Source organism: Schistocerca gregaria, chromosome 7 (genome assembly GCF_023897955.1).
Source record: "Schistocerca gregaria isolate iqSchGreg1 chromosome 7, iqSchGreg1.2, whole genome shotgun sequence".
In the NCBI taxonomy this organism is placed as follows: domain Eukaryota; kingdom Metazoa; phylum Arthropoda; class Insecta; order Orthoptera; family Acrididae; genus Schistocerca; species Schistocerca gregaria.
Window position 1 is genome coordinate 120,665,797 of NC_064926.1, and position 15,335 is coordinate 120,681,131.

At 38.0% G+C, this 15,335-nt stretch overlaps 2 protein-coding genes across 2 annotated transcripts in view; both read left to right on the top strand.

The window, feature by feature from the left end:
• The window catches only part of LOC126281651 (broad-complex core protein isoforms 1/2/3/4/5-like), a 204,511-nt gene extending 200,171 nt beyond the window's left edge, over positions 1 to 4,340 (top strand). Inside the window, exon 4 of the mRNA XM_049980788.1 lies at positions 4,082 to 4,340. Coding sequence (XP_049836745.1) covers positions 4,082 to 4,114 — 33 coding nt within the window. The 3' untranslated portion in view covers positions 4,115 to 4,340. The remainder of the gene's footprint in view (positions 1 to 4,081) is intronic.
• A 681-nt stretch (positions 4,341 to 5,021) lies between these two features.
• LOC126282316 (cell division protein ZipA-like) overlaps positions 5,022 to 15,335 on the top strand; it is a 33,629-nt gene continuing 23,315 nt past the window's right edge. Inside the window, exon 1 of the mRNA XM_049981973.1 lies at positions 5,022 to 5,030. Coding sequence (XP_049837930.1) covers positions 5,022 to 5,030 — 9 coding nt within the window. The remainder of the gene's footprint in view (positions 5,031 to 15,335) is intronic.

Here is a 15,335-nt window from a genome sequence, read left to right on the forward strand (position 1 = left end):
TTTAACAAAGGCGTGAATTGCTTTGGCCAGATGAATATATGCTAAAAGACCAGTAACGTGATTTGGATAAAACCACTGATAACTCTTTTCATCAACAGTCATGAAGACTTGTTTGTTATTATGTTTAAGCTTGTTGTACATGAGGTCAATAACTGACTTCATTTAAGAGAACGCTTTTTATTAGGCTTTCTATTGTCATTAATAATAACTGTGTGTGTATGCCACACACAGACACAGGTTGATTAATATATATATTGCTGATGCTTTGGTTTAGATTAATCTTACAATATTGTAAATGTATATAATTTTGTTGGATTATTGTTGTTTGTGAAAACAGTAATTCGCAATGATAAAAATTACACAGTAAAATATTTATTTGATTTTGGTTGATTGAATATCCCATCTCCATCTGAAGTCATTCAATTGAATGATGATTTAATATGATAAATTAAGTAAACAAACTATAAATTCTATCACCAGACCTAAATGTGGTATACAATATTACACTGAACTGTAAAGAAGAAAATAAAAAAAAATGTTAGCAGTAGCAGAGGTAGCATTTCGTTTATGCTAAAGTCTATTGATACTCAGATTGTTTGTGATACTAGTAATGCTGATATTTTAATTACAAGTAAAAGATGAGTTCATACACATGGAATAATTGGTCATAGATGTTCAAAGGAACTAGATGGAAAATGAAATGTTTTAGGTCAGACTTTTTTCTAAATATGAATATAGATCCTATAGGAATACATGTGTAATGGGATTTGGTATACAGAAATTGATAAAAACACATCAGTTTATAGAACAAATGTAATCGAAGTTATAGTTCAAGAAGTCAGACATTCATTAGGTTTATATCATTCACATGTTTATGAGTGAAAAAAGTATCCATGCTATAATGATTCACATTTTGAATTATTTCATGATGATAATGATACTATTCAAAATTTATATGCTAAAAGAATCTGCACCAAATGCAATACCAGTTGTATCAAGAGATAACTTAAATGACACAGTCACAGCACTATGTGAAAGTAATAAATCTGATCACATCTTAATTGCAAATGGAGTTTTATATTCTTTATCAGAAGAGGTAATGGGCAGACAATGACATGAATTCACAATAAATAACTTATTGGCTAACATTTTTAGCGCAAGATTTATTAAAAATGGATGGAATATATCAAGGACCAAGTTGTGAAATTCTATTATTTGTTGAAAGTATAATATACATGACAAACTCACAAACATTACAATTAATTTGGTTTAACCAAAGTCAATATCTTGTACAGGATTATGTAAAAACGTTTAATTAAATGGTATAGTCAACAAATATTCAGGTAGAACATTTTTGTTCTTTTATGTGCTTTTCTGTGAGGAATGTATTTTTAGATATTACTCACAAGGAGCTATAACTATGGAATATCCAGGGTTATTACCAGAATGAATTCTGCATTCAGATTCGTTAATGGACTTCTATTTTTCAAGGATGGTACTTTCTATAAATGTAATGCATTTACTTTTCATTTGCCATATTTGTTATTAAGTGTACAACATTATTACTTGACATGATAAGTATGTCAAAAGATAATTAGAAAAATTAGAAGGTTTTACTGTTTCACGAATTGCGTAACTTTTTTCTATACAAAAGGAACAGGTTCAATGGTAACTAGAATAGTCTCATGTCAAATCCCAATTTAGAACATACTGTAACACAGGGAAGTGAATTAATAATTTTAATTCAGAGAAACATACCAAAGTTGGATACAGAAGAAAGTGTAGACAATGTGTAAAGGAACAGCATGTGAAATAAAAACAGTAAACGGATTCCATGGGTATGTGTAAAAATATTTGTAAATATTCACATAAAAAATTTACAACAAATTCCAAGTGAAGAACATTCGAATATATTATTATCGATGAATAATGGTGATGAAGAAGAAACGAAAAGCATGTTTGAATGTAAAAACTAAAGACCTGTAGATAATAAATCGGAAAGAGCTACAAAATATAAAAATGGTAGTCCTGATTTTGATCAGAATATTGAAAGTTGTGAATAACTGGTAGAGGTTGATAATATTCCAAAAATCGAGAGTAAACTTAATATGTTCATTAATTGCCATTCATTTGATGACAAATATCAAACATATGCACTAGAAATTACGAAATGTAAGAGAGTGGTCGTGAGTCAAATTAGTAAGCATGAAGAAGTAAAATTAATTTGTAATTTTTGTTTACTCCATTTCACTAGTAAAGAAAAATTAGCTAATCACACATCAAACTGTTTAGTTAACAAAACATTTATCATTGAAATGCCAAAGGAAGGTCGATATGTTTGTTTTAAAAATTACCAACATACAAAAAAAATTACAATTGTTATTTATGCTTAATTTGAAGTGCTCTTTGTTGTTAAGGATGAACAATTATCAGGACAATCCTTTAAAGTCATACATAATGAAATATTAAAAATATGAAACTAACTGCACATTAGTGTATAAAATATATAATGGAAATTATAAGTATACTATAATTTTTGTACTATCGAACTGACATAAGGAATTTACTGAATATATAAAACAGGAAATAGAAGACAGTTGAAGAATTTATTCTGAAACTGAAGAAATGAGATCATTCACTCCTGAAGAATAATCAAGATGTGGAAGATTCAATAAAAGTGTATTATGTGACTGTCATTACTCAAGAAAAAATAAAAGGTTTTTTTATGATGAGCATTTCACTGGAAAATTTATACATCTCTTATGTAATAATTGTAATTTGGAGGTAAAAGAACCTAGTTTTGTCCCAGTTTATTTCCATAATTTCTGTATATCGTTCACACTTGTTTAAAAAAGAACTTGGTTATGATAAAGAAGATTCAATACCAAATAATGAAGACAGTATTGTAGTTTTGCTAATAGGACAGGAAGTTTCAAAATGTGGTTCATCGATACATTTAAATTAATGGCATTATCACTTGACAAACTGTAACCTAATTTAAAACAGGATCACAAGAAAAATGTTAAAAAAATTTCTCAGTAGAGTTATTCAATCCAGTGATCAGAAAAGATGTATCCATATGATTACATGGATTCTTCCAAAAAATTTGAAGGGTCACAATTACCAGCAAGGAAAAATTTTACAGTATGACTGTGAAATAAGTGGTGACGATTGTAAACATGTAGAAAACATTGGAAAAACTTTAATACCAAAATTTTTGGTGACTATCATGGTCTGTATCTTGAAACTGATATTTCGCTATTGGCTGACATGTTTCAAAATTTTAGAAAAACATGTATAAAATCATATTATCTTGAATGACTAAACAATCACTTGATTTATTACACAGCTATAAATTTATTTTAATGGTTGGGAAAGGAATAAGGAGTAGATTATCAGAGTGTTGTAAAAGGTATGTTAAAGCCAGTACTAAAGATATGAAAGGTTAAAATGTTAAAATTTTTAGCATATTTAGATGCAGATAATTTATGTTTATGCTATGTGTCAATATTCATCATTTGGTGAATTTGAATGGGATGAACCAAATAACTTTGACTGTACAAAAATAAGTGAAGTATAAGATACTACTAAAACAGTTTTTTTAAAGTAGATTTAAAATATCCAAAACAAATACATGATTTACAACATGATTTACCACTGCCTCCTGAAAGAAATATGTACCAGGAACTAAAGAAAGCAAGTTGTTGAGTAACTTGATTTACAAACATAGTTTTGTAATTTACTAAGTCTTAAACAACACCTTGGAATGAAAAAAAAATACATATATTGTTAAGTTCCATCAGTCAGTTTAGTTGAACAAATATATAGATTTAAACACGGATAATAGAACTAACACTAAAAATTATTCTGTAAATGATTTCAAGGTGTGGAAAACCTAAGGAAAGGTAGATAAATGTAGTAACCTTATAGCTAAACCAAACTTTCAAGGAAGAACTACATTTAATGAAAATCTTGTGGCTTTTCATATGAATAAAACAAAAATTGTGTTTAATAAACTGATCTATGTTGTTACCAGTATACTTGATTTAGCTAAAGAACTGATGTATGATTTTCACTATAGGGTAATGGAACTGAAAAATGGAGAAAATACTGAGTTGTCTTATCAAGATATGGACAGTTATATTTGCAATACAAAAACTGAAGATTTCTATGAAGACATGAATGTGATGATTGAAAAATTAGATACTAGTGATTATCCTGAAAATAATATTTATGGTATTCCACAAGTAACAAGAAAGTTTCAGGGACACTGAAAGATAAATGCAATGGAAAATTACCAGAAGAATTTTGTGTTTTGACAGAAAAATGTATGCTTATAAGGTTGGTGATAAATAAAGTGAAAATATAAAGGAGTTAAGCAATATATTGTTAAAAGTAGAATAAGCTTAAAAGATTATGAAGACTGTTTTTTTAACATCAGAGAACAGTAGAGAAAAATATATATGATTCAAAGTGGGAAACATGAAATCTATAAAGTTGGGATAAATAAGAAAGCGTTGAGCCCATATGATGATAAATAATATGTTTGGGGAAATAAAATAGATACATTACCATATGTTTATTACTAATTATAAAAATCTTGTAAAAAGTATTCCGTATTTATGGAAACTCTAATCAAGAATTTTCTGCAATGCAAGTGTCTGAAAAAAGATTAAATAGATAAGTGAGTTAGACATAAATATTTTATATAACATACTGGATGTGTAGATATAAATACCAGGAATGGAATTGTATGTAGCTTAATAATGAGTTTAAGATTTTGTTACCAGATAGTTATTCTAAGATAATTACTGACTGGGATTTTCGAATATTTGATATGGAAATGAAGAAACATAAAAACAGAAATACTGATTTTCATGATCTGAAATTCACTCTGTCATTTTTTAAATTTATTTTCTCTAATAAGTTTTATAACCTTTAAATGGACAATCCCAAACAGCTATAGCAATGAGGTAACTGTCTGAGTAAAATGAATATTATCGAATTTTATAAGGGTAACTATGAAGCAGGTGGGTATTGTTGGATTTGTGAAGAATGTAAAAATATTGCCAGAATAATAAAGCTACTTGTGAATGTTGTAAAACTAAATAAGTCTTACCTCAAAAACCATTTACATATAACAATTCATAAAAGCCTTATGGCTGCTCATGAAGAAAGAATCCGAAAAAATTTTGGTAAGAAAAAGGTATCTTACATTCACAATAATTAACTTTTTCTTACATGCACCTTTTATAAAAAAGATATTAAATTTTCTGCCTGATATTTTATAATAACTGAAAATGATAAAAGTATTCATAACTATTAATTTTCTAAATAATTTACTATAAAATATATATTTCTTCATTGAAATTAAGTGAGTTAGACCTAAAAACAGGGACTGCAATTAGAACCATTCTGTAGGTTCTAACTTGGATCACTCCTGGCGTGAGGCAGGACTGAAGTAAGCGACATAGAACCTATGGAATGAATCTACTGTTGGGCAAGATTCAGTATCAAGGGTCAGAATAAACTTATACTGAGATCCCTCTGTCACCTACTGGACTCATCTCTGAATGTAACAGAAATCTTTCTCATCAGTGTTCACTAATTCATAAGTTACCTGATCTTTCTGTCATTACTGGAGGAGACATTGCATCACCTATAAAGTCATCGACTTGTTGACGTCTATGGGGTGATGGAACTTGATAGGTGTATGCCTGGTTGTTATGCCAAATACCTCTGGCATACAAAGTCACCCTCATTCTGCGAATGGCCTTGTCAAAGAGAAAAGAGGAGCAGACAAAGCTTCCCTTGTGGTGGGAAGGAATTAACAACAGCATGAGAAGGCAGAAGGCAGTGGAAACCACAGCATTAAAGGCACATGACATGTGTCCATAGTACATGTGGCTTGTAAGTGAAAAATCCGCATGACAATCTCGCCATTGGCAAAAGATTCCGGAATAGACCCCTGTTCAGATCTCTGGGAGGGATTATCAAAAGGGAGGCAACTGCGAGAAAGAGATTGAATGTCCAATGACTCTACAAGTCTACAAATCCACATTATAAACCTCCTGACTGCATAGAAACGCTGGTATTGGCGCCATACATGCACAAAACACAGTGCCAGACTTCCTGTCAACTCCTCCAACTTCATTCACCTTACTGGTAGACATCCCACCCTGCATTACCCACTTGTCCATGACAATACCCTTCCCCTGACACTTTCAGTAACACGTCTCCATACCTGATGAGCCTCACTTTGATTACTCCCTCTTCCCCAATTGCCTTGACCACACCGGTAACACTGTTCCATCGCTTGCTCCTAGTTTCTAGTACTTGCACCAGTTACTGATCACAAAAATGAACCCCTCTATTACATCACACAACATTAAGATATACTCCGCTCCAAACGCCACACTGCCCACTATTCATAACTGCATCACCTACTTCTGCCTCAATAAACCCCCTCTCTCATTTCATGTGCCCTCGCCACCGTGTAAAACACCATCCCCTCCAATGGCTTTTACCCTGACCTGTGGAAACCTCCCACATCCTATTGCTCCTTAAACCAAAGAAGCCACTTTCTGATACTTCCTCCTATTGCCCCATATGTCTCATCTCCACGTTCAATAAGATATTAAAGTCCATCCTCTCCTGCCAGAATCACCACCACGCAACTCACCACCGTTTCCTCCCTCTTACCCAGTGTGGTTTCTGGCCTTCCTTCTCCACTGATAACCAGCACCTCAACCTTATCCATCTCCTCTCTCTCCAACTTAATTCTTGCCGCTCTGCTATTTTTGATTCCATCGAAGTGCAGAATGCTTACGACTATTCCAAACTCAGTTTTTTAACATTTTAGATGCGCATCACGGTTTTACCATCGATTACACTTATGGCTCCAAGCAGGAGAATTTCCTTGGCTGTTCTGTGTTCCCTGATCATGTTACCCAGATTCGCCTCCTTGATGAATATACCGTTTTCGCTGCGGAGCTCCAAGCGATTCTGAAGGCACTGGAGCAGATGAATAGTGTTCGGGGCAATCGATTTCTCCTTTGCTCTGTTAGTGCCTTACAATCATTTCAGAGTCTGTACCCAACTGAGGAGATGGTCCAGCTGATATATGATCAACTGTACTTGCTCCAATGGCGGGGTAAGGAAGTGTCCTGCTGGGTGCCTGGTCATGTAGGAATATGGAGCAATGAACAGGCCGATCAGGCTGCCAAAGAAGCCTGCAGAGAGCAGGATGTGGTCCAGTGTCTTATTCCCTTGCAGTCTGTCATTTCTGCACTCCACATGGAGTGGTGGCAGGAAGAATGGCTGGTGCTGACAGCCAATAAATGCGGTTCGTGAAATCAGCAACACGGCCGTGGCTTTCCTCCTGCCGGTTGCTCAGGCGGGAAGAAGTGACCCCCAAGCGTCTTCAGATTGGGCACTGTCCCCTCGCACATAGCTTTCTATTATGGTGGGAGGATCCTCTGTGGTGTGCACATCTCTGTCCACCGCATTTTAACAGACTGCATTTTATACTGTGATGCAAGGGCAGAAGCACAAGTTCATGGGGATCTGCCCTGTGTTTCAGCTAATGATGAGACGTGTGTGTGTCTAGGGTTTTAAAGTTTTGTGATGTGTCTGGACTCTGGCCTACATTTTTAGACTGGAGGAGGTTTTAGTGTATTGCAAAGTGGCTGGCTCCTCCCTTTTTTCCTTGCAGTCAGCCAGCCACTTCCATCTACTATATAGTTTTAGTTCCCTCGACCACTTTCTTCCTGTGTTGTCCAAGTCTTACTGCTATCGGCATGTATCGTCCCACGCTTTGGTGTGGGTACGCACATATTTTTCAGAGCTTTTTACCTGTGTTTTACGTTCTGTTTTATCTTACTATTCTGAGTATTTTTTTGACACCCATCTCAATCTGTTACTGAACGGGCACTGAAGACCTTGCAGTCGTTCACCCAAACAACCCTCTCCACCAACATCATCATCATATGACTATTTATGGCATTCCAAGCTCCTTTTAAAGCTCCATCTTCATATAGTTAAACACTAACCAGCCATTGACCTTGTTCATCTGTACAAATGCACAGGCATTACCCAAACTCTTACAGGACTCGGTAAGATTGTCTGCCACTAGTAATGAGTGTAATGGGCAGGGGCACTATGAATGTAGTATGTGAACATTAAGTTTGGAATGTGGTTATCATGGGGAGCATGCAACAGATAAGTCCCTGCAGTAGCTCTATGATCTGTACACTCAGTGGCTCAGTTGGATAGAGCCTCTGCCTTGTAAGCAGGAGATCCTGGGTTGGAGTCCTGGTTGCAGCACACATTTTCAACTGTCCCTATTGATGTATATTAACACACGTAGGCAGCTTAAGGTCTTGATTTACTTATCATTTCATTCTAGAGAGCTGCACGGTCACTAATGGTATCTCTTCTTTAAGGTGTCCGAAAGAGAACAGATTCCATCTTCATATTGAAATACCTTGGTCCCACTCCTCACTGTCACTTCCCCTGGACTCCCCATCTCCTTATCAACCAATGCAAATCCCATACATCTCTGTCTCCTGCAACCCCTGTCTGGCCAAAGTTGGGGACTGCATCCTTCCACCATCCTCATAGCTACAAATCTTTGATCAATCACAACTCTGTTACGCCAGTGTCGCCATGATACTTCATTAAATTTTTCCAAAGGCCTCCAAATTTTTCAATGCCTCACATTCCGCCTTGATTTTCGTATATGTCTCCCGCCCTCACGATGATCCTCTATGACCTCCTCCTTTTTCTTGAACATACCTGTATCCTGCCCTGCCCTACCCTGCCACTGCTGCCTCGATCACTTCACGACCTGGTTACTCCTTTCCTTTCCACTTCCCGCCTGTGGTTGTGGCTCTACCAATGTTTCCCACCCTCTCTCCATCTCAACGCTCTACAACTCCTCTCCTGAACAAACTTCCATTTTGGATGATGTACTTTGCCCTGATATTTATTCTTCCTTCTTCCCCTCCTTTAACCTAGAGCCCTCTCCCCTTTCCTTCCCCCTCTGCTGTTTCTACCCTCTTACCTCCATCCTCTTTATCTGCCCTTCCCCAGTCCTTCCACGATTTCCTAGATTGCTCCATCTCCTATCCCTTGATGTGCTACCAGCTCCCCAACTTCAAGCCCTTTCAGCTCTTCCTCCTCCACTGGCCCCCTCCTCTCCCTCCTCTCCCTCCTCTCCCTCCTCTTTCTGTCCGCTTTGCCCTCTCTTCTCTTGGCAGGTCTTTCCAGTTTTACCATGGTTACTTTTAACCCAATTACTCTCTGTGATGTTTTGGTGCTGATAAGTGTCCTCAGAGTCTTACGCGGCATCATGTCTGGATAAAAATTTTTCAGTTTTCATGACACGTCAATTCCAATAAAATTCTCGAGCTTTCGATGCCTAGTTCCGCCATCTTCGTCAGGAGTAAAATTATCTGAGATATGTAGCACCCTGTTAAAGACGACTTAGCGCTTCATGTGCCCAGTGTATATGGTGCACCTTGCGAGTGTGGCAGCATCTGTATAGGCCAGACAATTTGCACAGTTGCTGAGCGTTGTATTGAGCACAAGAGACATTAAGCAAAGGGAGCTCGACAAGTCGACCATTGCTAAGCAATGCCTCAAAAATGGACACAAAATATAGTCTGAGCATACAAGGACCTTGGCTGATGCGTTAATGTACTGAGACTCAGTAACAAAGAAAGCGCCTGAGATTGTAATGAACAGCAACAATTTCAACAGAGACCACAGCTACACACAGAGTAGGGCGTGGCTGTGGTCCTTGGATGTCGAAAGCAGCAGTGGGTGCTTAACGCTCGTAGGTAGCCAGGACAAGAAGTTTCAAACATGATACCAGCCCCTCGCGCCACCTGACGTCACTCACTTCTGCGGTGAGCCAGAGGTGCTATGAGTACCCCAACTCGCCTTCCACACATGTATCATTTCGGCCAGTGGCTATAATCGTAGGTATATGAGAGGCAAATACTGCCAGTCCCAGTCCTTTCACCTCTCCTCTATCTTCCCTATACTGCAGATATGCCGAAACTTCCCCTGCCTGTTCACCGCCTCCAATTTGCCAATAACACTATCTTCCATTTATCAATCCTCCAAAGCTCCCAACATACCCTTCAAACCAACCTCGGCCAGTGCATCACCTGGTGCAACAAGTGGCCCCTTCGCATCAACCACTCCAAGACCCAGGCAATCATGATGTCATTTGCTATTTCCAGCTCCACGATTTTTACCTCACCATTTATGGCCGTTGCATCCACCTCACTCCTACCCTGAAATATCTTGGCCTCACCCACAACTGTAACCTCATCAGGACTCCCCATCTTCTTACTGTCCAATACCAAGCCTACAATAGACTCCTCCTCATGAAAATCCTGTATGGCTGGGCAAGGGGAGTGCATCCATTCAACATCCTTCACACCTACAAATGCTTGATCCACCGCATCATTTGTTATGGTAGTGTCGCTTCGATTTCCGCCTTTCCCATATTCTATAAAGCTCTCCAAATCCTTGGTCGTCATGCACTCTGCCTCGCCTTGCATATCTGCCTCCTGTCCCCCACATGGATCCTCTATGACCTCATCCCCTTCCTATATCTTCTCATTTTCCTCAAACACAACCGCACACTGTACATCATATGCCGACTTGATCCCCCTCAATTCCTGGCGTCTTCTATCCTCTCTACCCCAACACTGTTGCTGAACCTTCACCGTTGTGTCATTCCCTCTCCATCTCTACACCCTCGACCTCCTTCCTCACTGCAACTTCCAGCACCTACCCCTCCCTGATGATGAGTTTCACCCTGGTCCCTATCATTTCTACCAACTCTAACCCCACCTTCCCCCTCCTACTCCTCAGGGCTTCCTCTACCCTCCTTTTCCCTTCCCCTGAGTAGTTTTTCTCACTCCTACACCCCCTCCCTTTCTGTGCCCCTTTCTGTATCTCTGTGCTTCCTCCTGACATGCCTCCCCTCTCCATCTCCTGCCCTGTCCTCCTCCTTCCCTTTGGTGCACCCCCGATCACCCGTTCTCTCTTCTCCCCGTGCTCTCCAGACCCCCCTCTCCCACTGCACCTCCATCTGCCCTCTTTTTCCCTCCTTGCAGGCCTCCTCTCCCTCGACAGGTCCCTCCTGGCAGCTTTTATTCTTCATCTGTGCTCCAGCGCTTACAGTGGTTTTTTTTTTAAAGTGTCTCTTTTTCTGGTGTGTTTTTATACTGGGGGCGACTTTTAACTTGTGTGTGTGACTCCAGTGTATTTTATATGCTCCAGGACTCACCAACTGTGTTCTTTTTAACTTTATGTCGTCTTTTTAACAGTCTCACAATGAATTTCCCCATGTCAGTGTATATTTTGACCGCCATTGTGTCCACTTATTGTGTTTTTATGTCATCCATCTTTTTCGCCCTTTTTATGTTAGTTTCCTCTTTTAATTGAACTGTAATATCACTCGGCTGAAGAGTGGCGGATTGTGCCCATACAGGGCAGGGGAATGAAATCACAATAAAGGAAAAAAAAAAACAGAACACCAGCAGTCGGTAGTTTTACTCCTGATTACGATGGCGGAGCTAGCCCTAAAAAACTCGAGAATTTTATTGGAATTGACACAGCTTGAAAAGCGAGATTTAATCTATGTGCCGATATGCCTGAATTTTTTCTCGATTCCTATGCAGCTGTTCTTATATTCCATTTTGGCTCATTTTCACTTTGTTTCTATTTATGACATCCACTTGTATAGAATATCTGATACTAATGAAGGTGGTGAAGATAAATAAAAAATAATTCTATCTGAAGGCCTGGTAACAGAACGCCAAAAATAATAAGTACAAGGAGTTAGTTTGTGTTATAACCCCCATATGCTAATTACACGAAATATTTGTCAGGATTCGTAAGCAGTGGGTCCCTGAGGTACAGGATATGTGAACACCGAGAAGTAAGTTTGAACAGTTTATTAACAAAAGACTGATTATAAAAAAGCACCCATCACTAGTGTGTCTGACATCCTAACACCAGCTAATTACAGTCGTACTGAAAGGCTTTCATGGTCAGCTAAGAAAAGAGACAAATTCACGCCCGAGTCCTCGCTAGTTATACAGCTCTCTGCGGATGGCGGCCAGTGGCTTGTGGCACACTGCTGCCTGATGCACGGCTACTGAGCAAGCAAAGTGTCAGCATTCCAAGATAGGTCGACTGACGAGTGCATGTTACATACTGTACGGCTACATGCAAACCCATAGATCCTTACATCACTCTCACCAGAGAAAAAGAGCAACTATTGATGGCTCCAAACGACCTCCTGGGCACTATGAATTTATTTCGCCATTTGTGGCATCAGAAGGCATTGCAAAGTGTATTTCATTTGCAGACACAGTAATGTTTGGTACAGAGAGCCGAGCTTTCAGGATTACAATTTCATACATGATGCTGTTGACAAAAGACAAATCAATAAAAGCAATAAAAACACAATACTGACAATCAAGTATGCATTAACATTAGTGGATGAATCGAAGGACTTAATTCTATTTGCTGCTTCAATGAAGTTTAACTCATTATTGGAAGAAATTACGTTTTCATGGATACCCTTAATCAAATCATTGTCTTCAGAAAGACTTGATAATGAATGTGTTCCATATGTTAATGTGTATGAATCATTGTAATAAAAGCATAACATTCTCATTAGTGACAAATGTCTAGTTGCATGAAATGTAGTTGGCAATACACTAGCGATGTCAGATAGTTCACATGACAAATCACAGTGTGTGACATTCAAGATTAATCCACTATTATTAAATTTGGGTGTAAGGGGTAGCTCAGGTGTTTCATAATTTTATATGTAAATGTGACATCAAGGGTGAAGTTAAATGAGAAAATTATACCTTCAGAACATCGTTTAAGAAATGGGTGATAAAGATGCATTAAAATTCTACGGAAATCATCTGTTGGAGGATGATACATAATCAATTCTTCATCACAGCTGTACACTTTACTAACTAAGAACACTGCCGATTCAGGGCAAATTAACTGGTGACTACATTTACACATATGCAAATCGTTTTCATGTTGGGACACAAAATATCTTTGATCCTTGCTGATCAGTAGATAATAATTTAGTACAGTACTTTACATGAACTGAAGCTTCATTTCAGAGGGTAAGTATAAATGTCATATATTTCCAAATTAAGCTTAGATCTAGAAATGGGTATAGAAACAATAATTAATCTTCAATCATTAAAGAGTGTGTGGTGGTTAACTTGTAGTAAGCATGAAAATTGTAAGAGTTAACAGCATAAATCATAGTACATGTTGCATCCAGCTTTCGCTCAATTGATAGTAGGATCTGTAATAATTGTTCTGGATGTAGTAGTACACTGCTCAAACAATCATTTGAACTACTTTCTAAGGCTGTTCTTAAGTTAAGCCATCATTTCTAGAATTTGATAAACTATCAGTAACCCCTAACAAAAGAGTGTAGAAATTATAGGTGTCCACTTACAGAATGTAATCATTGGAATAGTTTTTTCGATATTTGCGTTCGTTTCATTACGAATTACGTGGAAATGTGAGATAAAGTGCTTTACAATCTGTTCAATGAAAACCGTGTGATTATTAATGGTTCTTCGCATCTTCCTTAATACGATAATTTCATTAGAGAGGTTTGCTGAATTTCTACTGGACTGTTGTTCAAGAGCTAATATTTTACATTTCGCTTCCAGTAGATCTCGACTAGCTAAAGTACCGAATACAGTATGAAGGATACTCCCTCCAAAATCAAACCAGGCACGTTTATGCCTAATTAAAGTTTTGCTCAGCAAAAGCTTTAAAAAACAGTAAATCTCTTGTTCATAATTATCAAATGTAGACTCTACCTGCATTTTGGCTGTGACCCAGTCCTTATACCAAGATGTCCCCATTTCCAAAATTGTATCATTACAGAATGAATTAGATCAATTTGCTTCTTTACAGAATCGAACTGTTGCTAGATTTCACTCAGATTGTACTTCAGTACAGGTTTTGCACTACTTGTTGAAACTACCATTTCTGAGCGTGGTTCAAACGAAACATCTGTGCTTTGTGGTACTATTACTACAGCATTAGAAGAATATGCTATCATATCAAACATTAGAATAAAAATGAACATCGTTAATTAGTTTTAAATACTAGAGTTAACACTGAACATAAAATAAATGAAATGCTTGTGGTAACCTGTGGGATAAAAGGTTTAGCTGCATTTGTGCACGTATGTAATAGCTTCAAAACTAAATTTTCGCTGGCCGCAGTGGCCATGCAGTTCTAGGCACTTCAGTCCGGAACCGCGTGACTACTACAGTTGCAGGCTCGAATCCTGCCTCGGATGTGGATGTGTGTAATGTCCTTAGGTTAGTTAGGTTTAAGTAGTTCTAAATTATAGGGGACTGATAACTTCAGATGTTGAGTCCCGTAGTGCTCAGAGCCATTTGAACCATTTGAACTAAATTTTCACAACACATTCACATAATCACATGGCTGAAACAAACATATGCACTGCACTCTCACACACTACACACGTTCATGTAGGTTGTAGGGATGTCTGGAACAGGATCGCTCGGAACGTGGCTATGCCTCAGCCCTGAAGTCTGGACTGCAACCTCGCGACTATCTCTTCCTGGGTTTCAGAACAGCAGGCCTGTCTCTTGGTTGGTCCTCGTCATCTTGTGATGCTACAGGAAATCTACCCAGAAATTGGTTTACATGATTGAATTGACATGAAAGACAATCGAACGAACGGGCAGTTGGAGCTTAAGAGTGACTGGCGACAACCCCTCCAAGATTGGATATGGTCCTTTCCAAACTTCTTAAACTTTAACACCATGTTGCTCAGATACACAACATTCCCATCTCGATACTGTGGCACTGCAGCTTGGTGGTCGTGTTGTCTTGCTTGCTGAAGAAAGGATTGGTGATTTTGCTGTTTCACTTCCCTCCATGCTTCCTTTAGTTTGCGTGCTAGATTCCTTACATGTTCGTTGCTGGTTGTGGCAGTTGATAGTGCAAAGTCCAAAGGTGATGCATTCTTCTTTCATAGGCGATCTCATATGGACCTAGGCCAGTTGAGCTGCGAATTTTGGCGTTGTAACAACTTACTAAGTATGGTAAACAGACATCACAATTGTTGTGTTTGCTGCCCACATAATGCCTAACCATTTTAATTCCAAGGACTCGCTCGACTCTTCCATTTCCTTCAGGGTATGTAGTCCTAAACTGAGATATTTACATGAGCTTACAAGTCTGCTTTAGTAATTCACTCACAAAATTCGTTCCTTGATCAC